A 23,960-nucleotide genomic window follows, 5' to 3' on the forward strand; every position below is an offset into this window, starting at 1 on the left:
ATCAAGCCCTCTAATTAGAACCATGAAGTATGTGAGGATGTGACAAAATGAAGTAGATCAGCACTGATGTACACATTTGATCTGCTTTTCAACCAAATTTGCAGTCAGCTAAAGTAGTGCACTGGGAAATCAAGGCTGCACAAGGCAGGATAATTCTGAGGAGAAGGTGAAGGGTTGTGGGAGTATTTTTTAATAAACAAAACAGCTCATGAAAATTGAATTAAATGTGCTGTTTTGAAAAGATGAGTGAGAATTATGAGTATCAACAAGGAAATTACAGTCTAAAACATGGGGACAACAAACATAATGTATTATGTTTATGAGGAATCACTTTGTGAAATGATGAATAGTTAACAGTTTATAGTTTTTTAATATTTTACTTATCTTGACAGTGCTACAGATAAATGTGTAAGCTTTTATTACATGATTTTCAATGGAGAAACATTGTGGAATAACTAATAGCAATGTTCAGGTAATAGACTTATCCAAACCTAGTTACTTACTCCTTACAAGGTTATCTCTCTAAAGCAATACTATGAACCCTGCCATGACTTAATTCTGTTAGTAAATGCTGTATACTTCACTTAGCCTATCAGGGCTTTGTTGTTGTCAAGTAAGTGGCACAATTGACTTAAGATCACACAAAACTGCTTACTCTCATTATAATGTGATCAATACCCAATTACCAGTGAAGTAGTGTGGGACCTCTGGGCCTATCCAACTCGACCCTCATGCTCCTCTTTTGATTAATGGCCTCATAGATTTTCAAATAAATCTGGCAAATCAGGATTAAATCCAGCAGATTCATCTTGTTTTGTAATACAATAAAGAAACTACAGGATGTGCACTGACTACGTTAAAAACCTCCAGTCCACCAAAATCTGAAACACAGACTCTTTCTCAGTAAAAGTACCAGATAATTCAGTAAACCTGTTTCTTCAGACATGGCCCTGCTCTGGGAATGCCACATTGTCAAAGTATTTTGTTAGGGTGTTGATGGCTGGGGGTAAAAAATCACTTATGTCACTCAGTTCAGTGAAGGAACATAAAATTCAAGTGTGGGCCCCCAATTTGTCTGATTTTCAGGTTATAAGCAACTTAACAAGTATGACCTCAGTAAACATTCCTCTGTTTAGCTACACATCAAACCTTTCATTTCACTTGTTTTCTGTGGCCTTGACTGTTTCACCTCTTCACCATCTGACAACTACATGTTTATTACAAAATGCCAAGTAAATACTTTTAATCACGCGTTTTGATAAAATCACTGAAAATGCAAAATACGTAGAACTACATTAAAGAATCGCAAAAAACACTGACAACATGCAAAATGTCTCATAAAAGTCACAAACTGATGTGAGATATTTAACATATTTCTGAAACATGACAACATTGCATTATTCTCTCTTCTATCAAACTGAATCATTCTGTGAAGCTATGAAAAGTTTTAAAAGTTGCTAAGTCTTAGATACATAATATTTTTAACAGTGTGACATTTGTCTTTAATAACAAACTTGAGCTGAAAGCAATGCAGATAAATGTGAGATAAGGTGAGCGGTTACAAAAGTCCAACGGCAAAACCAACAGTGCAGTGGTGCAGGAGAAAAATCATGTTAATGATTAACGATGATACTGTGTATTGTCAGGTAATTAAAACAGCAGGTGTGCAAGGTACAATCCAGGCTGACTGATAACCATGTAATGCTATTCAAAGGTTGTCTGTTGTTGGTTTCAGTTGTGGCAATAGTTTTGACTGTGAATGTTATTCAAATGTATGTGACCTTCAGTGCATTCATAATACTAAAAATAGATTTTAATAACCCCTCATGAAATAAAAAATACAGGATTGTCTCACAAAACTATCACTGCTGATGCAGAAGTGTCCACTTTCTAATATTCCTGAAAATCTATAGAGAAGTTCTGCATCCTCTCCACCACGAAGAAGCAGAGTGCTCCAGTGAAGCCCAGGATGACCATCAGCAGGAGCTGCCACATCAACAGGAGGTAACTGCTGTAGAAGAATGCCACCGCTGCAAAAACAGACTGACAAAAATATAATAGATTTTGTTTTGTAAATAAAGTTTCAAATAAGGAGGTGAGCATGTGTAAAAGTACTACTGTGAGCAAAAAGCTCAGGCGCTCCGAGCTCCCATAGACTTTACATTTTGATGACATCACAGATTGTCACAGATCACTTTTCTCAGCTTGAGGAAAGTTTTACAAATATAAAACCTCCATGGATCAGAAACCATAATGTGTGTGTCATAACTGAACTTGTTTGCAGTTCGAGTCGTCCTGTCAACAGTTTTACAAATGTATCTTGTTATGGTGGCGTATGGGTAAAATGCTACTTGGGCGGCAGAGGAATTTTTTGCTGAAAAACAAAAAGAGAACACTGGGCAAAATTGAAAACAAGGCTAAGCGGCAAAGCTGTATCCAAGTCTCATTAGTGCTGCCCCTTGGCAGGCTTCCAGTAGTTAGCCAATCAAAACAAAGTGGAAAGTTCGTATTTATTTTATTATTATTATTGAAAATAAGAAAAAAGGTGGGTTTGGGTCAGAAATGTTCCTTTTCATCTTAGCTGGGCATGTCAGTGTTTGTGTTTGACCGTCGAGAACGAGAGACAAAGTAAACAGATTTGCACTGTAGCCTACATGTCATGTGCAGACAGTGTGTTGTTAGTGGTACTAAAGAATAAGTACCACACCAGCATCTAAGCAGAACCAAGTGACATTTGCAGGTATATTTACATGCTGTTTAATGTGCTGCAGCTAAGCAGTTAATTGGCTTTCTAGCCTGCAAACTAACGTTAGCAGTGGACTTTTTCCCAGGTAAATGTTTGTTTGGTCACTCGTTCAACATGCTAAGGTGCAGGACAAGACGTCTCTTCATGTCTGCAAGTTAAATAAGAAGGAGACTTTAGTAGGAAACTTCTTGTGGGTTGATCATAGTGTGTGAGTCTTATGTTGTGTAGGAGGCAGTTGTCAGGTTCAGTGTGACCGTCTGCCGTACCTATGATTTATGCAATATTTGATTGGTTCTGTCATAATAAGGACTCCATATGTGTTCCATCGAGTTAATGTTAAACTAGTCGGCCCCATCGTGAAATCATCACCAAAAAATTTATCTCAAGGAGAACACACCATAGGTAATGTACAGAGCAGATATATCCTGTACAAAAAATAAATAAAATGCTCTTTAGTTTCAGGTGAACCTTTAAGAAAATACCACAATTTTTAGGATTCATTTCTTGTCCGAGTCCTTGTTGCAGCAAAGAAAAGGGGAGATTAAGGGGCACATGAGGCCCTTGTTCTTTTCCTTTTTAATTTGGCTTCAGGTTTTATTTATTTGATTTATTTCATCCTTGACAGCACAACATTTTAACCCAGCTTTGCACAGTTCTGCTAACAATGTCTGAGAATTGGCAACACGGGATTACCTGTATGAATTTGAAGATGGCAAAAGCAGGCGTGCTTTGTTCAGCATAAACACGGCCTAATATGCTGTAGAGCTGTGTGTTGAAACAACTGTCCCCGAGTCCAAGCAAGAAGCTGCACAGCAGGGCAATGGATACACTGAGAGAGAAAATATAGTTCTTATTAAAACAAAACTGAATCATGATCTGCCTTACCCATGTTCACACTCCCTTATTGTTAAATTGTCAGAGAAACATACTACCTTGGCGTTAGATATGGCTTCTTTTGGGTGGTAGTATTAAAGACGACAGAGGCATCATCTGGGATGTTGAGGAAGATCAAATAGAAAGCAACAAAATGGACAACCATTCCCAGAAACACCACAGAGGTCCGTCTGAAACGATTGTTCTTACACAGCAATCCAAACAAGCCACCACCTGATGATAAAGAACATCTTTATTAATTCTATGACCTCCAGTGACTTTAAATCACCTAAACACACTCTGATAGAGGAACGTAGACTTACCCACAATTTCTCCAATGCCTACCACAATCCCAGAGATCCCAATCAAGCCCTTAGCTGCCTCTCCAAACTGTGTAGTCGCTCCAATACAAGTCCCGTACACTCCACTGTAGAAAGATAGCTCCAGGCCTGGAGAACAAGCAGAGAACAATGTAGCTGCAAGCCTTCACTGGAGGCTAATATACTTATTACATTAATGCATTCTCCATTTGACTTACCGCTGTATGCCATGCAGGGACTCAGTAGCAGTATGGTTTTAGCCTTTAGAAGTTGCAGGATGGTTTCTAAACAGGAGGCAAACAATACACAGATTTGAATTGCTAATTAATACATAAACCTCCAACTTATACACCGTTTTTACATCTGGATTGAGCTCAGGTACAAATGCAGACATGAAGGCCCCCTTTACCCTCTGACAATTAAAGTTCAATGCAGATAAAAAAAATGGGGAAATAATCTTTAAATGCAGGTGGAAAAACATCCAAGAGAGAATTTCCCCCAGGTGGTTAGGGAAATTCAGATTTTGAAAGAAGAATCCCACTCGGTTTGTTTATATATGCCTGGATGCCCTTTCTTGATATAAATCAGTGTGCATCTTTGATAAACCCGATACCTTTAAGGCAGGTGTACACAAGTCTACATGCACACAAGATACACACAAGACAAAGAGCAATCTGATCATCCAAACAACTTGAGGCTGCACTGAAGGCGGGAGTGAGCGCAGCAGAGTCTCCTGTTGGCAGAGATATAATCTGAAATAAAAGTCTCACACAGGCAGTTTTTGTGTACTCTGTTGTAATGCTAGAAGAGTTGTATCCACATGAAAGCAATTTTAACTTAAAGAAAAACAAAACTGCGTGGTAGTTTCTGACTAAGAGCAGTGAAGTGTGGAGAGCCAAAGGTTACCTGTAGTATGCCAAATAACTGAGAAAGAAAAGCAAAATAACAGACACTTCTGCAAAGTCATCAACTATGAAAATATGTATCAGCTGATACAAATTTACTCAGCAAGGAATTTTCAATGGACAGCAATCAGTTAGTTGGCTGGTCCGTCCACCACTTTGGTCCAGACTTACATATGTTATCTCAACAATAATAGATTGATTACCATGAAATTCTTAAACAGACATTCATGATCCCCAGAGGAGGAATCCTACTGACTTTGGTGATCCCCTGTCTCTTCCTCTAGCGTCACCCAGGGGTTAAAGTTTTCCCTTATCCAGTGAAAAAGTCAACGGCTATTGGATGGACTGGCACAAAATTTGGTGCAGGGATCCATGGTTCCCAGATGATGAATCCTAAAGACTTTGGCGATCCCCTGGCTTTTCCTCTACTGACCACCATAAGGTTCAAATTTGTGGTTTTGAGTAAAATATCTCAACAGCTGGTAGATGGATTGCTGTGAAATTTGGTCCACGCATTCACGTTCCCCCTTCTGGTGAAGTGAACTAACTGGTTATCCCCTGACTTTTTATTAACACCATCATGAGGTCAAAATTTGTGTTGGCCAATGACACTTCCAAAACTGATGACACCCTCCTCAACTGTACTTTGTGTTTTGTGATGATTGGATTAAATGTTAGCATGCTAAAGTGTTAAGAGCCACTAGAATAGCTTTACACTCTTAAGCTGGGTCCCAAATACATACTACAGTCTATACAGTAAATACTACATCCTAATCGTCGTGCTATATTGTTTTAACAAGGAAATCAATATACTTTCCATTTTATACTTAAAGGAAATTGTATAATACGTGCAACACAAACTGCAACTTTGGAATGTCACTGCCCGTTAAACTTCAGACAGACATCATTTGTTTATTTCTAGGATTTTACATTTTTTGTTTTTAGATCTTTCAGGAGTTGTCTCCCCAGTACCCACAATTTATTCATGAAGTTCCCAACTATAAGCAGCTCCTCAATTTCGTTTGTGCACAGTATTAAGAGGGAGTAATGTGCATCAACAGTACACTCAAAACTTGACTGTGTGGTATGCATACTGTCTGGTTGGAGTATACTTCAGTTTGTCTCTTTTCCAGTGTGAATACGATGCATGCTAAAGTAGAGTATGTAGAATGGATTTGGGACTCACCATTAATCTTGTTACTACATATAGTGCATTATGTATACATATAGTATCTAAGGATACATAATGGATACAGTAGATGCATGCTGATGCAGTGTAAATGAGCAAATCCCAAGAATTACTTAAACAAAATAGACACTCTAGTGTGGTATTCCAAAAGCACTGATAACACTTACTGAATTCTGACTTGGCATCCTGTATGGCAGTGTTTGCTCTGTGTTTATACCTAAACAAAAGAAATAAATCAATTTTCACTTCTATAAAGCTGAAATTAATCAATAGCAAAAAAAACTGCACACACAAACAATCATGTAACTTCCTTCAAGGGAACAACAGGTGAAGTAATTTACAAACAGAATGACTTTAGCTGCATAAGGTTCACAAGGATCACTGAAAATCCAAACACACTGCATGTAAATAATGGCTCCCTGTAGGATTCCTTGTTGTGGTTTTGGAATCATGCACACACTCAAACTCAGCAAATAAGCAAAGGATCAAATACCTGTAACTAGGAGATACCAAACGAGTTTGTAAACACAATCTGCTGCCACAAGACAGACAGACAGAAAATAAGTGTGGTCCAAAACAACATTTCTGTATCATCAGAAGCTGATTTTGTTAGTGTTAAAATGTCCTACACATATCTTTGTACCTGGGTTTTTATTTCTGGCCATGTACTTTCCCCATGACTTTCAGTGGTCTTTGATGCCAGCTATATTTTTCATATTCTTTCCATCTCACGATTTGAGTCGAACTTTGTTCAGATTCGTCATAAAAATGTAAATATGTCTGAAATGATGTTGAGGGCTGTGCCTGGAGAATTTGGGGACATTGACTGCTAAAGTCTCCGTCTCAGCTGCCCCAAATCTGCCCGATTTCATCCTACTTGTATAAAATGCAATGATTAGGCTTGACTCTGACAAAATTTCAGTGATCTGGAGGAAAACGGTCAATGTCATTTTTGTGATGGACAAGAGTGTTTTAAAAATCCTGCAGTACCACAGCAGTGTGTCATCTTGAAAACCCTTGCAAAATTCAAGGTGGGTTATTTGAAGAGTAATAGTTTCTGAGGTGGTTTGGTTACAGCTTTACATGGTCAACTGGACTAAAAGTAAATTAACAACTTTTATTTGTATATGTAACATAAAACACAGTCTACTTCACTTTTTATTCACCACTTGAGGTTCATACCCTCTGTGTCCTTTTTCAGTTGTGGTTCAGACATTTTTATATGTTTTGAGTGATTTTGTGAGACTACAGTTGAAAAACGTGTAATTATCTGAAGGATATTCATTTACATCGTGCGAGTTGAGAGCAGCGACTGCCCCTCTTCTTCAGAGAGCATCTCCTCTTCGTGATGGCTCTTTCTCAACACGAGGAAGCTGAGTGTACCGAGTACGGAGGCGACCAACAGGGACAGAAAAATGTTTTTCCTGCTGCTGTCTGAATGAGGAAGATTAAAATAAGCTGCTTAATTAAAATACACAATATATATTAACAGCATTAAGCTAGAGCATATTCAGAATAACCAATCACTCACATAATCCTCTTGATATTTTGCTTTCATCATCATCATACTAGATTTTAATGTTAGAGTCATGACAGTACTTACTCAGGTTTAACCCTACCTGGTATCTCTGTCCTTCCATTCCATTCAAAATAAATGTAAAGATTGCCAAACAGCATGCTGTAAATAAGATAAAATACGAAATCAAGCGAGTAAAGGCAGACATGACATTAACACAACACAACATTTCATGGCTGCTGGGTGAAAACCTTGTATCTCAAGTGAAATATATAGACTGTTTTCCATCCATCCAAATTTTCCATTTTCTTTGCTTCATTAAACCCTCTTTATACTATTTGGTTAATTGGACACACAAAAACCCACCTCAATTTAGTAGTTGTTTTAGAGCTTTCAAAAACATGATCAGCAGACAGTTTGGTCTGTGTCATGTGATATGATTGAAAGTTAAAAGTAAAATGATGGCATTTTGGAGGCACATGGTTTTTCACCTGACAACAACAACATGTAATCAACCATCTTGTCATCCATCACTCTGGAACTAAAGCACGAAAAAACCTCTGACTTATTAATTAATTAAGCAATTCTGAAGTGGTAAAAACTCTAACCAATACCACTAGAAAACAAAGTTACACTTTGTTCTCCACAAATGATGCAGTCACCACTGGGACCAATCAGGGATCCATTCCTGATCATGCAAACCCAAATCAGTCCTCAAAAGTTTCTCATAATCAGAGCAATAACATCTGAGATTTTTTAGTGATACAGTCTAACATGTAACTGTGATGCCCTCCATGCAATTTGTTTTGTACAGCAAGTTTCATGTGAATCAACCCTCTGGTGTGGGACTCAAGGGCTTTGACAGCTAAAAATGTTGACCTTTAATTAATTAGGACAATCAGTGTAATTAATAAAACACTGGCTATACATTGCTATCTGAAACGTCATCTGAGGACTCATGCCTGACAGGCAGAAAAAGCACCGTGGACTATTTTTTGGTTGGATCAAACACCGACTTTCTAAAAACAATAATCTGCATTTCTACCTCGTGAGGATGCCTCTTTCATTTCTTTTTAAGCTGTTTATTTGCCTTTCATGGTGAACACTGCAGTCCTATAAACCGCTGAGATCTATTTCTGTCTTTAATTACATATTACCTAAACTAAAAAATGTAGATGAGCAATTAGTCTGTCCCAAAACATCAGTGAGGGATAACGGGTTATTCATAAAAGAAACAGTAACTGTATTCTGTTTGTGTGTGTGTGTGTTTGTGTGTGTGTGTGTGTGTGTGTGTGTGTGTGTGTGTGTGTGTATGTGCGTGCGTGCGTGCGTGCGTGCGTGCGTGTGTGTGTGTGCAGGCTCTGAAGAACTAAATCACAAGTTTACTGTGGCAGGGATCACCACTGCCGAGTCAGATTAGCATTGCCCTATTGTGGGCTTTGGCGCAGGTGACAGCCAGTGTAATTATTATACTAAATCAATTTGCATATTTTAACAAATACAAATTAGTTGTCCAAGCCAGTGTGCAAGAGCAGCAGGTCAAATACAAGAGATGAAAAGACCAAAAGTCTCACCTTCAGTTTTAAGAGGCTTGAGGGTTTTTTTTTGTTTTGCAGAAAAATCTAATGGCAGATATGAACATTTGTAACGTGATTAATTAAATATAATAAAGCATACACTAATATCCTGTCAGGCTAAAAATGCAAACAGGATGTTTGGAATAGTTGCATCAAACAAAAAGAGAGGAAAAAAAACATGGCGATGAGTTGTGTTTTAGTTGGTGGGAAAAAATACTATAATACAGGCTAATTTAATAGCAACCTTGGGTTGTTTTAGAAAGCAAATTTGTAGGGGGATTTTAACATTTTAACAAAAAAATATATATTTAATTCAGTTTATTAGTTAAATAATTTTCAGAGAATCACATTCAGGATAATCTGAGTATTAAAACGCAGTGTGGTTTGAAATTTTAAATGAAGTAGTGCATGAAGATAATGGTATCAAGGCTGCATCCATTACCAGTGAATGGACTGAAAGACTAGAGTCTAACATTTGTGTCTGTCAGTAGTCGCATACCTGCACTGTAAGAGAGCCCAGAACATCCCTGTGTTCCTGTTGATGGTGGAAGCCTCTGAGTTTTCCACCAGAAAGTGCCCTTGAGCTGTCCACAGCACTGTAGGAACGTGAGTAAGAAACGTCATTTGAGGGAAACAAATTAACCAGTATGGTAATTACCCGTATGGAGTGAAAAATTATCTTTCTGTGTTGGTAAGTAATGCATCTAACCACGCAGTAGCCCTAAGACATACACATTCACTACATTGCAATCTTTTAAGGCTGCATGGAAGGGCGGCTTTCTCACTATTTTAACTAACATCTAGGAGCAAGCTCAGAGTGCTCGCACAATTTACAGAAACAGCTCCTAACCCATTTAAGGTCTAATTTTGAATATACTGTTTATACACATCAGCACATCCCAGTCATGATAATCCCTGTATGCACTATTTACATTTTAATAAAGAAACTGAGCATGCATGGACTGCAGTAACAGGTTAGTATGAGGTAAGTATTTATGTGCCTCAGCATCTTGGGCTATTGTTAACACACTGTATCCTGCTCAAATTGATCAAATTGATGTGCACTTCTTTTTTGTAAATGGGATGTGATTTCTGTCGATTCTGAATAAAAACAGGCATTAGAATAAACTGTAAGCTATTTGCTCAATTGACAAGAAATTCATCGACAACTATTTTGATAATTGACCGTTTCTGTCATTTATAAGCAAAAGTGCCAAACATTTGAGGAGCTGCTCTGTCATGTCTTGGTTAGTCTTTGTTTTGAGTGTTATAATAACAGAGAGATTATGAAAATAATTGTTAATTGCAACCCGTCTCTAAGCACAAGTAAGACATAAAACTCTAAATATCTTGTTAAATTTTATCTTAATTAATCATTCTTCTTCCTATGTTTCAGGTCTGCATCATAAAGTAGTGGAGACTAATTAACAAGAGACAAAGCCTCTTCATCTCTGTCTGAGGATAGCTCCAAATGCCTTATAAAGTTACTAATCACTGTTTTAACTATCATATCACTGCTGGTGCAAACATGCATTTAAAAAAAATTAGTTTGTAGCTTCAACATTATTTTAGCTTCAACATTATTGTAACCAAATACAAAAACTATTTCATGTCTGATGTTACAGTAAAGATTAATGGGAGAGGAACTTACTGGCTGCTCCTATACCGATCAGTACAGAGGTCAAGTAAAAGGACCATGTTGAAGGGACAATGAACACAGCAACGTACCCACTAGACAGAAGACATGGAGAACTGTAAGGAGCAACAGCTTCAGTATCTTTGTAAACATCCTGTGTGTAATTACCATGACAGCATTTACCTGTAAAGTAGGCCACTGAAAAACATAGTCATTTTTGGTCCAATTACTGCAACGACTGTTGGTGCAAGTAAATTGGAGAACGAAAAGACCCCATAGATGATTCCAAGACTGGGAAGGAGGCAAAGAGAATCATTATTCCAGTTCCACTTAAAAATCTACTTATTTATTCAAATGTACAGAACAGCGAAATTTTTCTTTTCCTCTCAGTCCTGAGCTGAGGATGTGAACCTACCTGTGGTACCCACTCCCAGTGAAAGTGTAATTCTGCAGGCTTTTCACCACAGTTTGCTGAAAGTAAGATGGGGGGAAAAACTCAGTGAACCACAAGGCAAAATGGGTCATAATTATGTCCTCAAGTCATTCATCCAGTTTGATAATTTCCATTCCACCACTGATGAAAATTGGAAACACGAGGTGCGCCTGACATACAGCTCTGATTGGCATGTTTCCTACTGCCCATTAGACCTTTTAGTTAAGATTAAAACTAACTTCCAGCATTCACAAAAGAGTGCATTTAATGGTTTGTTATCTGCATGTGAAGCTATTTAGTGATTCTTTGGATAAATTACACACACATAAAAATGCAATGACTGTACAACATTAGTTTTTTGTGTTGCTGAACTGCACGTAGGCTGACAGATGTGTGTAAACGCAACATAGGATTATCTTCAAGTTTTGAATGAGTTTTGCAGAGTTGAGTTGCCAGGAAAGTCCATTAAAAAGTGAAAATAAATCTCATTTTAGCAATTTTTCTTTTGTAGGCTGTCGGGAAAATGAGAAGCAACAGAACAAACAAATGTGACTCCCATGCACTGGTTTGGATCGTAACACTGTACTGGATGAGTATACACTCAGTAATAAAGTTTGCTGACTTACTTCAATGTTCCCACAGGTGGTGAAAGCGGTGAAAATGAACAAAAACCCCACTCCCAAAACCACAACGTTGAAAGTCCTTATGTCTGCCATGGCGTTTTCTTACTCCTCCTAGCAATAACGTTACATTCTACATTTATTGCTGCTGATAATGTTGCGCTATCGACTCGTCTGACCTACAAATCAAAGGAAAGACTCCCAAACAGATTCATCAACGACTCGGATTAAATACATTTCCAAGTCGCGCCACTAAAGTTGACTTCACTAACTGTTTAGTTACAGTTTAATGCGCAAAAATCAGGAATAAAATGGCAGAGGTTTTGCGGAGAGTATGGGACACAGATAGAGTGGCACTGTTATGAGGGCACTTCCTTTCTATCATGTTGGCTACGCATGACAACTTGTGACTTAAATTAAAAGCAATTTTTTTGCGATCCTCTTCTTCGACTTCTTTGTCATAGTTGTCCTCTCACTGCTGCGGCTTCTTCTTCTTCTTGTGCAATTTGCGGTAATTCACACTCATTTAGCGTTGCTGCCTTCCAGAGGTAACCAGGAGGAATATTCTCCCTTGGAAAGAGAAACAGTTGTCTCACATTCATTGCAGAGGTTATAATGTCAACAAACAACCAAATAACTCATGGGAGCTATAGGCAGTAGTGTCATTTTCAGTGTAGGCCTATTTATTATTACATTTATTTCAGTCTTCTGGTTTACTGATAATTAGAGAAAATGTCATGACCAAGCTCAAAGATTCCGGTCAAAAACTGTAATGTGATAAAGAGTACCAAAGATGGAGTAGAAAAGCACGCCAAATTCTCAGTAAAATCAGTTGGATTTTAAATCAGTATGCCAAAGAGAGTTAAAACTCACACTAGAATTCAAGATTATATATATATATATATATATTCTCCTATGTTGTTAAACATTGTTTTATTTTTTTATACTTTCTCTTGCATGCTCGAAATAAAGATTTCAATTCAATTTAAAGAGATAATTCGTAAGAGATTAGCAAGTAGTCTAATGCTTTTTCGGCTATTTGTCCCATTTCTACACAAAGATAGCCGGTTCGCCTTCCAACTATTGTGGATACATGAATCATATAATGCATGGTTGAAACATTTCTCACATTATTGTAATTCCAATAAAAGGTAACCCCCTCTGAGTTGACACGAGTATTGTGATAGGTGGTATGTTAAGATTGTTAGGATGTTATATTATTGTTGGTGGTGGTGGGGGGGGGGGGGGTAATTTGTCATGGTTGGAGATGTTTCATAGAATCCAATAGTTGGCGATAATGCATCTTTTTAAATCCCAAACCTCAGACAATATGGAGAAGAAGAAAAAGGTAACCACCAATAGCCACTGAGTACAGTGCCACCTCTTGGTGTCTGCTTTTGCTACCACAACAACAAAGAAGCTTAGCAAAGCGAGAGTACGACTGCCACTTACTTCCGCGTTTGCCAAAATGCCCGTATGTTGCTAAATTACACAGTTCGTTTTTTCAGTGATTCGAATCAAAAAAATTGTTTTGCGCCAGTCTTAGTTGACGACATTATATTGATACATTATTTAGTTAATCATAAATACAACTGGTTTTGTCATAAAGTTTATTTGCAGTTATTTTCGATGACACATGCGTATTTACATTCTGTTTTCCTTTGGCAATCTGAAACTACAAATGTTTTAACGTTGTGACGGTAAGTATCGTTACACTTGTTATGCCATTTTCAAACGTGTATTGTTTTTTCCCCGTCTGCTATTTTGTCAAACGTTTGAGCAGAACTTTCGTTGTATCCAGTCGACTTTTGCTTCCGGAACATCAGTAGTCATCCTGCTCTGGGCAACCTCTTTGCCACAACCTGAAACAGATTGTACACAATCATCATGGCGACAGTGGATGGTGGGTATTGAGAAAATATAGTACTATTTCCTTCATATCTCTACATAGAGCTTAAGCGCTGTTAATGAAATAACACGTGTTTGTAACTGACACGTTAGTGTGTGACGCTATTATTGCAGGGTAACGCAAATGTACGCCCCTCCGTAACGTTATTCTACAAATGTTAACCAAGATTGCAGCTAGCTAACGTTAACGACTGCTAACACCAGTGACATATAGCCACAAATGTGGAGGGCTGGAGTTAATGTTGGAAGATTTAACCAGTGCTTGGTTTGAATTGATCAACTTTTGCTGCTAAAAAGCTAACTACGTATGGTAAAGTTATAAATGGTAACGGCGAAGTAACGTCATCAACGTGCAGTATCTTACGTTAACGTTTTGTAACCAGTAAGGCCAGTCTTATTATCCACTATTTTGGCGAGTAACGTCACATATTTTCGTCTGAAAACCATCTGTGTTTGGGTTCAAGCGTGGTTGGATCTTATTTATCCCCTCGTCCAACACACAAGTAAGAATTGTTGCCTAGATGAAAAAAAATCCGCCATGGAAAGAGCTAGAAAGACCACGAGAGAGCTAGAGACAAAGCGAACAAGACTTCAACACACACTTTATACTGTTGACGCATAGTTATATTTCCATACTTCAGCCAGCTTAGGTATTTTCTGGAAGTATGGTTAAATGCATATTATAAAACGAAAATAATTGATTTTATCAAAACAGAGTCATAAGAATTGTAAACAAACTACCCTAACTAATCAACTGTTAACCCACTCTTTATTAATTTAAAGGCTCCATAATTAAGAGACTCGGTAGATTTAAAAATGGAACAACCTGTCTTTAAAGTACAAAATAACTTACTGAAAGTTGTTTGAGATGAACACTGTATATGTTACGTTTGATGACTATACGTTTCATTTTCGGTTTCAAAAACTAAACTGATCTTCCTTCTTTTGGCCGTATTAGAATAAGAACAGATATGATTTCAAGAAACACATATCAGTCTTGCTTAGTCTGCATGTAATACACACTGTTTAAATGCAAGACACACTTGCTTGTTGACTATCTCTCTGATAAGCAGGACATGCCAGATGGGAATTTCTGAATATTTGCATCTATGTGGGAGCATATACTATTCTAAGAACTACCAGCCTTGCACTTACCAGCTCCATAACAGTTAAATCAGTGGATCTTAATTATGCTTTTCCAGGAAGTGAAGAAGTCATAATGGAAACTGAGGCAAAGCCAAAACAAGCTGACCCACCAGGAGAAGATGCCGAGAAAGGTGACACAGAAACTACGTCTCACTCAGATGCAGGGAACGCCACAACTCAGGACTCTAGTATTAGCAATGGGGACAACGCAGATGACAACCAGGAGATGGTGGACTTGAAGATTATCTGGAACAAGAATAAATATGATCTGAAAATTCCTGTTGATAACACCGGAGCCAAACTAAAAGAGAGCATCCATTCACTCACTGGTAAGAGCACACAGTAGTTCACCTTAAAATAAGTTGAACACGGGTGGACGTTACTGCCGAACGAGCTGTCCGTCAGAAAGCAAGCCTGATGTTACAGAAGTAAGCTAGTTTAAAATCTTAACTGTCCTGTCTGATACAGTAATGTTGCCAAGTTGATATCCTAGCCCGCTGTTACGAAACAATAATGTTAGCTAAGCTAATTGTTAATTTATGGAGAGCAGTGGCAGCAACCTAGATGTATGTAGTTTAATGTCAACAGGACAAAACATGTCGGCATCGGTGTTGTTTACACTTGGGGACGCTGGGGACATGTTCCCATCATAGACAGTGTATAATATACAGTATATAATTGGAAGCAATTATTAAAAATGCTTTAAAAAATAGGAGGGAACACTAAATCATGCCTGCATGTGTGCTGACTCGGCAGGGATGATATTAAAGCCGCCTCCAGCCAGTTGTAACTGCCGTTTTTGGTTAACGTTCTTTCTCAAACAGAGAATGGGGGTGTGGTTAATACGTAAAACGTAATACATTACCATGAAAACCAAAAACTGACCGGCTGGAGTGTCCACTAACGATATGCTGCCACTACACTGTAAAGTTTAGTAACGTTACACTGTACTGTCTGGCAGGAGTAGCTATTACTTACCCATGATAGAAAACAATGTGCGTGTATCAGCTGTTATCAATCATACAGTCGATGATCCTGTCACGCACTGCACACGATAACTCCCACTAGGTTTTATGGTGCGCTTACTTTACCGCAGGCGTGTGGTGGGTCTATTACTCTGTTCAACTGTATGTAAAGACTTCTGATACCGTTGCCTCCGCCGATGCATTGGTTAAACGGCCGTCAGTACAATGCAGGCTGCAGACTGTATATAAGACGGTGGCAGGTGAAAGTGCTGCGCGTTTTCTGTCATCTGTCCTCCAACACCGCACGCACAAATGCCATAATGAAAATGAACAGCACACTAAACCAAGAGGAGGAAACTGAAAAATAAAATTAAGACCCTCTGTTAGCTAACTTTCTGCAAAAACTATGCTAGCCAACTACACCTGGCTAACTACAACAAGTTAACTTAGCTAACTAAACTAGAAAGACAAACCAACAATCAGACACAGAGAGACATACCTACTGTAAGTTCTAAGTAAATGACATGATAAATTGGTTAGCTAGCTCACAATGATGTTTATCGGTTTGATGCTCTGACTTAATGAGGCGGGACAGTTTTTAATGAGGCATGACAGTGCGCCTGCGCAAGCTTGGAGAATGACGTATGACTTGTGAACTATGTGGGTAATCAACATTGTAAGGAAATGTTGATTACCCACAAATGCACACTGTCTCTACAACATGTATGCTTAAAACAGACCCCTCTTATTGTCTCTGTGTGTTTTTCTGCATGCGTATCCTTCTCACCTTTTGTACCCCTGACCAGTTTGCATGCCTGATCAATGTTCTCCTTTGTATTCCAAGGTCTTCCACCAGCAATGCAGAAAGTGATGTACAAGGGATTGCTTCCAGAGGACAAGACGTTACGTGAAATAAAGGTTACAAATGGTGCAAAAATAATGGTGGTGGGCTCCACAATAAATGATGTATTAGCTGTGAATACACCCAAAGAGGTCATTCAGCAGGAAGTTAAAGCCGAAGAAAACAAGAAGGAGCCTTTATGCAGCCAGAAGGTAATTTTAATGACATTTCTGCAGAATAGAGTCAAATATTTATGACGTGTTTTTTTATTATTATTTTAAACCTGCACTGTTATTTCAGCAACACAGGAAAGTTTTGGACAAAGGTAAACCAGATGACATAATGCCAGCTATTAAAGGAACAAAGGTGAGAGAAGATGAAGGGAGATCAATCCTAATGTTTGCAGTCCAAAACAGTTTCCACAGATGTATGTTGGCTATCTAAGTTTAAAATCAGACACTGTGACTAACTGCGTTGTCCCCCCCGCTAACAGGAACGATTACCAACAGTGCCTTTAGCCGGAATGTATAACAAGTCCGGAGGAAAAGTTAGACTCACATTCAAACTGGAGCAAGATCAGCTGTGGATCGGAACAAAGGGTGAGATTACAGCTGGCCTCCTTTCACTAAATACACCGCTAAACAAACATGCTGATGATGAAATGTTTTTTCCTTTTTGTGTGTTTTTCGCTGCAGAGAGAACGGAGAAAGTCCCGATGGGCTCCATTAAAAACGTAGTGTCTGAACCCATTGAAGGCCACGAGGACTATCACATGATGGTAACTCTTTTTGCTGCTGCCTACATGTCAGACTTATCTGTTTTGTGAAAATTCATAATGCCAAATGCTCCGAGGCTGATACAAATGTGCATATGGGTCAGGGTGAAATATACATGGTAGTTGTATAAGTGACAACAAATGAAAATAAATTAAATGGAGTGAACTAAAATGTATTTAGCAAGCTTTGTCTATAAAAGGTATTTTGTGGATGTGAAGAAGTGCAGGTTGTTCACTGAAGTCACTGTAGCATGTGCGCATCAGAGTGATAGGGTCATCATTTGCTGTTTTGGGCTCTGCGGTGGAGCAGGAAATGGCAGTGCTTTCTCTAGATTAACCTTTCTGTCTAAAGGTACTCCTGTTCTTCATTGTCAGTGAAATAGAAATCCCGGAACAAGTCGCTTAATTGACTCAAGCTGACTCGTGGAGATAAAAGTCTATTCTTATGAGAATAAAGAATATAAACTATAGCAGAATTTAGTAAAGCCCAGTCGACGACTCTGTGCACCGCATAAGTGGTGTGTTTTTTAACTTGATTTGATAATAAAGGAGGTTCTATAATTGTAATTACAACAGCATTTTACATCTAGTATTGGTATCCTGTACTTTTTACACTAATGGGAAGTAGACAAGACCAGACAAACTGACAATGTTGTGAATTTAATAGCAGTTTGCCACAAGTGCACTTAATGCACTGTGCTGTAATGTATGACTGGAAATTTGTGGGAGTTTCCAGATTTTCTTGCTTCCTTGTTGCTGAGGTTTACTGCCACTTCCTACTGCCTGAACATAATTGGACTGTATAGTCAATAAAAATGTGTGAGAGTTTATACCTGTGCAATTCTGCCTTGTTGCATGGCATGGCATGTACACTGGATTGAGACAGTAAACCATAGCCTTTAGAACCACTTTGTTGAGATAAATCAATGTGTTACACCTGCAGTGCAGCAAGGTGGAATTACAATGACATTGCTTTGTGTTGTAGTGTTTTGGCTCATGAATTAAACCACTAGCTAAGAATAAAAGATAATGTATGAGGACTAGATGGAAGAGGACAGTAATGATTTAAAATGTCAGTGGAGAGGGTAAACTTAATGATTAGGGCGAAAAGCAGCATGGGGGAACATGAAAGTCGCATACATTTTTGCATTTTAGATGGAGTGATTAAGTAATATACTGCAAAGAGCTTTGTTTTTTCATTGAAAGGTCTTTTGAGAGGCAGTATATTACACACGGTGTGCCCAGCTAGCAGATTTGTGAGTGTTGATTTATTTAAAAATGTTACGTTGCAAACATGCAGAAATCCAAATTTTTGTGCAGGACATTCCAGTTGAGCTGATTTAAATGGTTCAGTTTAATTTCTACAGATGAGTTGATTTGCATTTGTTGCTATTCACAGTTTTGTCTGTAGAATTATGTGTGCATCTTTGATCTGGTGGCTCTGACACTGTGGAAAGCTCTTCCTATAGACATTCTGTGGTCTCTTTTGACGCATTTAAAAAGCAGCCGAAGGCTCTTTTATACAAACTGGCCTTTGCCTCACCTTGTGCTGTCTAGTGTCTGTAATCCTGTGTGTTTTTAAGGTCTGTTGTTTACTTATCTGTAAACTCACTACCATTTTTCCCAATTTCTTAGGCTTTTCAGTTGGGTCCAACAGAAGCTTCTCAATATTGGGTCTACTGGGTGCCTGCACAGTTTGTCGATGCAATCAAAGACACAGTCCTTGGAAAATGGCAGTATTTCTAATGTGCCTCATTTTTTGACGATGAACTGGGTTTGATAGGAGGAGCCAATTAAAAAAACAAATCTGGAGTCAACAGCGAGGCTTAAGGAACTTCTTGGAATATATTGGAACGAAACGGACAGGTGCCTGTGGACTAATCATATTGTTTTTAGGCGAAAAGTGCACTATGTGGCAGCATAACATTTCTCAACCCTGTTGATCATTCAAGTTTTCAGCAAATGCAAGGGAAATTGATGAAACAATTGTACAGAAATTGCTAACACTTTTCTTCAGTTATTCTTAAAGAAATAAAACTTATTTAATGAAATGAGTGCATAGGACATTGTTGTTTGTATTCGCCCAAACTTTGTCTACATTTGTGTTTGATTCACTTTTGTGTAGAACCAATGTTTTGCATATTTGGACAATGCAGGTGTTCCCAGTTTCTCTGCAAAACTGCTCATACTCTGTCTAGCTGTATAGTGGATTTGAGTGAATAACAATTGTCAGGTCCTGCCACAAGTTGTGGATTAGTTTTGAGGTCCAGACTTGGCCGCCCCAGAACTTTATTATTAGTCATGGTCTTTCTGAAAAAATAAATCTCCCAAGTAACAGTTCTCTTGCAGACCGCAGCATTTATTCCTCCAGGATTTCTCTGTAATTACCTGTACAAGGCTGCTGTAATGTGTAGTGTTTGGCTTATATTAAACATAGATTTTAGCATGATAGCCAAAATGCTTGATGTTGGTCTCAGACCACAGAACTATCTTCTACTTTGTTTCCATGTATCCCACATAAAGTGCTTTATTCATCAGAACACCCATGAAAGGAGGAAATTATACTAGGTGTAAAAAACGTTAGGCTAGTACTCCAAGCTGCCTTATTTCCCTTGTAGGGTAAAATACAAGTGCTATCAAAATCATTTTCATGACTTGCAGAGTTAATTGGTGTATTATTTCAAGACAGTTTGACAAATAACTAAACAGCCCTCTAGATTAAAACACAAAAGTATGGTTAAAAGTAATGCTGATGTTTTTTTTTTTATTATAAGTGCAACGTGCCTCTTCATTTTGTTATTTTTTTAAAGCAGTATTTTCACCAGTTTTCATCAAAGGGAATTTGCCCTTCCTACCGGTATTTCAACATTAGTACCTGAGTTGCAGAGATTGATGGTAAATTACACAATACAATTAAACCGGTTCCTATTTCTCAAAACACATATACAAACCTGTCCAACACCAGATAAGGTGCACCTGGGGCTAATAGGTACATACTTGATCTCGTACCAATTCTAATAAAGCCATGACTTGCAACTCTTATTACCGTTTGACTTACATGGTAAGAGTGGAAAAATTACCAGAGGACAGAGATGTTAGCAGTTTAAAAAAAACATGTTTATTGTCCCACCTGACCTACAGTGAAGCAGCGAAATGATCTTTATGCACAATTTATCCACTCACACAAACACTCCTGTATTTTATCTCAAAAATACAACTACTGAAAATACTTTACAAAAACAAACAAACTATCAAAGTGAAAGTAGGGAAAATGGGCTTTGTCAGTGTTTTTCTATTAAACTGTGTGATGTTTTGGGATTAATATTACTGGTGCAATAATGAGTATGTTGCATTTTACTGCTGTAGTTGGGTACGATTAAGCTGATTTTAACTACTTTAAATATGGCTGGGTTGTTTAGATTACCTGTCTAAGCAGTTTACCATAAGATCATCATATGTTTGTGGTGTTGGTTGTTCTGTGAGAACCACGCATTTCTAAAAACTCAAATTTTTCATGAATTCAGAAAAACAGCCCTGTTTTCATCATTTGTGACGATGCATTTTCCAGTTAATCCAAGGGGAGCTTTAAAATAGTTTATTTAGTTTAAGAAGTATGAGATATTGGGGATACACGGTTTTCATTGGACAGAAAGGGTAACCTGAAAAGTAACTTGTAACTAATGTGGTCAGATAAATGTAGTGGGGTAGAAAGTACAATATTTGCCTTTGAAGTGTAGTGGTGGAGCGTAAGTATAAAGTTACATAAAACGGAAATACTCAAGTTAAGGACAAGTACCTCTACTTCAGTACAGTATTTAGCAAATTTAACCTAGTTAGTTACATTCCACTACAATTAAAAAGAAATAGTACACTGTGCGCCTCTACAGTGTGTGGTTGACATTCATAGACTGAGGTGATGCTTTTACTCTGAAGGATTCCAGACCGGAACTAAATTTGTTGCTGCAGGAAAAAATACCACAACTTCCGGCATGAGGTAAAGCTTGGCGGGACGCCGTAACTTTTCCAGCCTTGGACCACCGTTAAAAGACAACAGGACAATGAACACAACCGTAGAAAGGAAACGCCCTCCGCCCGTCAAAGTGTTGTCCGGTCAGCTGAGGACGGCAGAGAGCCGGGGTACAGCCGACAGCGGAGATGGATGTGTTATCAAGCTGGGCAGGGGTCGCTCTCTGCTGGTCTCTTTGGTGTGGATGCAGGGGACTGTACTGGAGGTCCAGCTGGACATGAACACCGTGCTGCTGATGGATGAGACGGGAACCTTTGCTGTTCAGGGCGTCAACAACATCCCCAAAGGGAAACCATGTTTGGCACAAGGTAAATAAAGTAGACTGAAGTTGGTTTCTGGTTCATGAATAACAAGTCATATTAAGAGCTGAAGTGAGTATTTAAGTGGGATGTTTCAGGGTGTGGTATAACGTTACATTTGTTTCAACAGAAATACAAAGATAACTAAGGGAGCAACTTACGTCAGGTCATTTCTGGTAGATTCATCAACTGTGAATATGCACAATAGGGCTGGTTAGGTCATTTTCCTGATAGATAAATATGACAAATTATTTCTGAATTATTTTATTGGTTAATCAATTAATTGTTTAGTCTATAAAATGTCAGCAAATGCTGAAAAATATCCATCTCATTTTGTCAGTAAAAGGTCACCTCTTCAAATGTCTTGTTCTCTCTGACCAGCTGTTCAAAGCTCAAATATAATCAATTTGTAATAAAACAAAACACTAAATCCTTACAAATAAGAAGCTGTAATCAAAAAAAATCTTGAAAAATGACTTAAATGATTGATAAATTATCTAACTACTGGCAATTATTTGTCTGTCCATCAGCTATTTGATTAACTGACCAATTGTTTCTGCTCAAATGCACAATAATATCGTGCAACATAAGGTGTCAATAGGTGCCCAGAGATTTTTATTAGTCCCCAGGACCAAGCAGGTTATTGCAGCCATGGTGCCTTATTTTAAACTCAATTTAAAACCTTTATTCTGTTTGTGAAAACAGACAGGCGGGTGATTTCACTCTTTTACAAGATAAGATCCAGGTCCAGGCCTAGATTAAAAAAATTAAAAAGCAAAAAAAACATTATACTTGTACCAGCTAAACACTACAGTCTAAACCAGTGGTTTTCAAAGTCTGAGGCCGCCTCACACTTTGAAAACCCCTGGTCTAAACTGTATCTAGTTCTCTGTCCAGTTTGTGTTTTTGAAAATGCAAAATATGATCTTGCTACAGGTGCTGATCATATAATTAGAATATCATCAAAAAGTTTATTTATTTCAAAAAGTGAAACTTGTATAATGTATACATTCATTCCACACAGACTGATATATTTCAAGTGTTCATTCCTTTTAATTTTGATGATTATAACTGACCACTAATGAAAACCCCCAAATCAGTATCTCAGAAAATTAGAATATTGTGAAAAGGTTCAATATTGAAGACACCTGGTGCCACACTCTAATCAGCTAATTAACTCAAAACACCTGCAAAGGCCTTTAAATGGTCCCTCAGTCTAGTTCTGTAGGCTACACAATCATGGGGAAGACTGCTGACTTGACAGCTGTCCAAAAGACGACCATTGACACCTTGCACAAGGAGGGCAAGACACAAAAGGTCGTTGCTAAAGAGGCTGGCTGTTCACAGAGCTCTGTGTCCAAGCACATTAATAGAGAGGCGAAGGGAAGGAAAAGATGTGGTAGAAAAAAGTGTACAAGCAATAGGGATAACCGCACCCTGGAGAGGATTGTGAAACAAATTCACAGATTCACAAAGAGTGGACTGCAGCTGGAGTCAGTGCTTCAAGAACCACCACGCACAGACATATGCAAGACATGGGTTTCAGCTGTTGCATTCCTTGTGTCAAGCCACTCTTGAACAAGACACAGCGTCAGAAGCGTCTCGCCTGGGCTAAAGACAAAAAGGACTGGACTGCTGCTGAGTGGTCCAAAGTTATGTTCTCTAATGAAAGTAAATTTTACATTTCCTTTGGAAATCAAGGTCCCAGAGTCTGGAGGAAGAGAGGAGAGGCACAGAATCCACGTTGCTTGAAGTCCAGTGTAAAGTTTCCACAGTCAGTGATGGTTTGGGGTGCCATGTCATCTGCTGGTGTCGTCCACTGTGTTTTCTGAGGTCCAAGGTCAACGCAGCCGTCTACCAGGAAGTTTTAGAGCACTTCATGCTTCCTGCTGCTGACCAACTTTATGGAGATGCAGATTTCATTTTCCAACAGGACTTGGCACCTGCACACAGTGCCAAAGCTACCAGTATCTGGTTTAAGGACCATGGTATCCCTGTTCTTAGTTGGCCAGCAAACTCGCCTGACCTTAACCCTATAGAAAATCTATGGGGTATTGTGAAGAGGAAGATGCGATACGCCAGACCCAACAATGCGGAAGAGCTGAAGGCCACTATCAGAGCAACCTGGGCTCTCATAACACCTGAGCAGTGCCACAGACTGATCGACTCCATGCCACGCCGCAT

The 23,960-nt window shown here is 38.5% G+C and overlaps 3 protein-coding genes across 6 annotated transcripts in view; 2 read left to right on the top strand and 1 right to left on the bottom strand.

Annotated features, from left to right (window-relative positions):
- Positions 1–350: 350 nt before the first annotated feature.
- LOC123959429 (UNC93-like protein MFSD11) lies at positions 351–12,281 on the bottom strand. 3 transcript variants are annotated; one of them, XM_046033484.1, is made up of 14 exons: positions 11,822–12,281; positions 11,178–11,233; positions 10,946–11,053; positions 10,778–10,857; positions 9,626–9,722; positions 7,653–7,711; positions 7,323–7,467; positions 6,527–6,565; positions 6,201–6,250; positions 4,158–4,223; positions 3,943–4,068; positions 3,679–3,853; positions 3,440–3,575; positions 351–2,043 (listed from the first exon to the last, which is right to left on the bottom strand). In XM_046033484.1, exons 1-14 carry the CDS (start codon positions 11,909–11,911, stop codon positions 1,891–1,893), a joined length of 1,380 nt encoding a protein of 459 aa, XP_045889440.1. In that variant the 5' UTR covers positions 11,912–12,281; the 3' UTR covers positions 351–1,890. The 3 variants fall into 3 exon arrangements, with proteins under 3 accessions (XP_045889440.1, XP_045889432.1, XP_045889450.1); XM_046033476.1 differs by having other exon boundaries at positions 6,527–6,568; XM_046033494.1 differs by lacking the exon at positions 6,527–6,565 and having other exon boundaries at positions 11,822–12,278.
- Positions 12,282–13,370: 1,089 nt separating this feature from the next.
- On the top strand, positions 13,371–19,901 carry ubfd1 (ubiquitin family domain containing 1). 2 transcript variants are annotated; one of them, XM_046042942.1, is made up of 8 exons: positions 13,371–13,515; positions 13,617–13,718; positions 14,926–15,198; positions 16,679–16,887; positions 16,976–17,041; positions 17,169–17,274; positions 17,371–17,453; positions 19,086–19,901. In XM_046042942.1, exons 2-8 carry the CDS (start codon positions 13,703–13,705, stop codon positions 19,194–19,196), a joined length of 864 nt encoding a protein of 287 aa, XP_045898898.1. In that variant the 5' UTR covers positions 13,371–13,515; positions 13,617–13,702; the 3' UTR covers positions 19,197–19,901. The 2 variants fall into 2 exon arrangements, with proteins under 2 accessions (XP_045898898.1, XP_045898904.1); XM_046042948.1 differs by lacking the exons at positions 13,371–13,515; positions 13,617–13,718 and adding an exon at positions 13,950–14,226.
- Positions 19,902–21,401: 1,500 nt separating this feature from the next.
- Positions 21,402–23,960, top strand: part of rmi2 (RecQ mediated genome instability 2) — a 5,294-nt gene continuing 2,735 nt past the window's right edge. The window contains exon 1 of the mRNA XM_046033585.1: positions 21,402–21,785. Coding sequence (XP_045889541.1) covers positions 21,509–21,785 — 277 coding nt within the window. The 5' untranslated portion in view covers positions 21,402–21,508. The remainder of the gene's footprint in view (positions 21,786–23,960) is intronic.

The sequence above is a fragment of the Micropterus dolomieu genome, linkage group LG02 (genome assembly GCF_021292245.1).
Source record: "Micropterus dolomieu isolate WLL.071019.BEF.003 ecotype Adirondacks linkage group LG02, ASM2129224v1, whole genome shotgun sequence".
Taxonomy (NCBI): Eukaryota; Metazoa; Chordata; class Actinopteri; order Centrarchiformes; family Centrarchidae; genus Micropterus; species Micropterus dolomieu.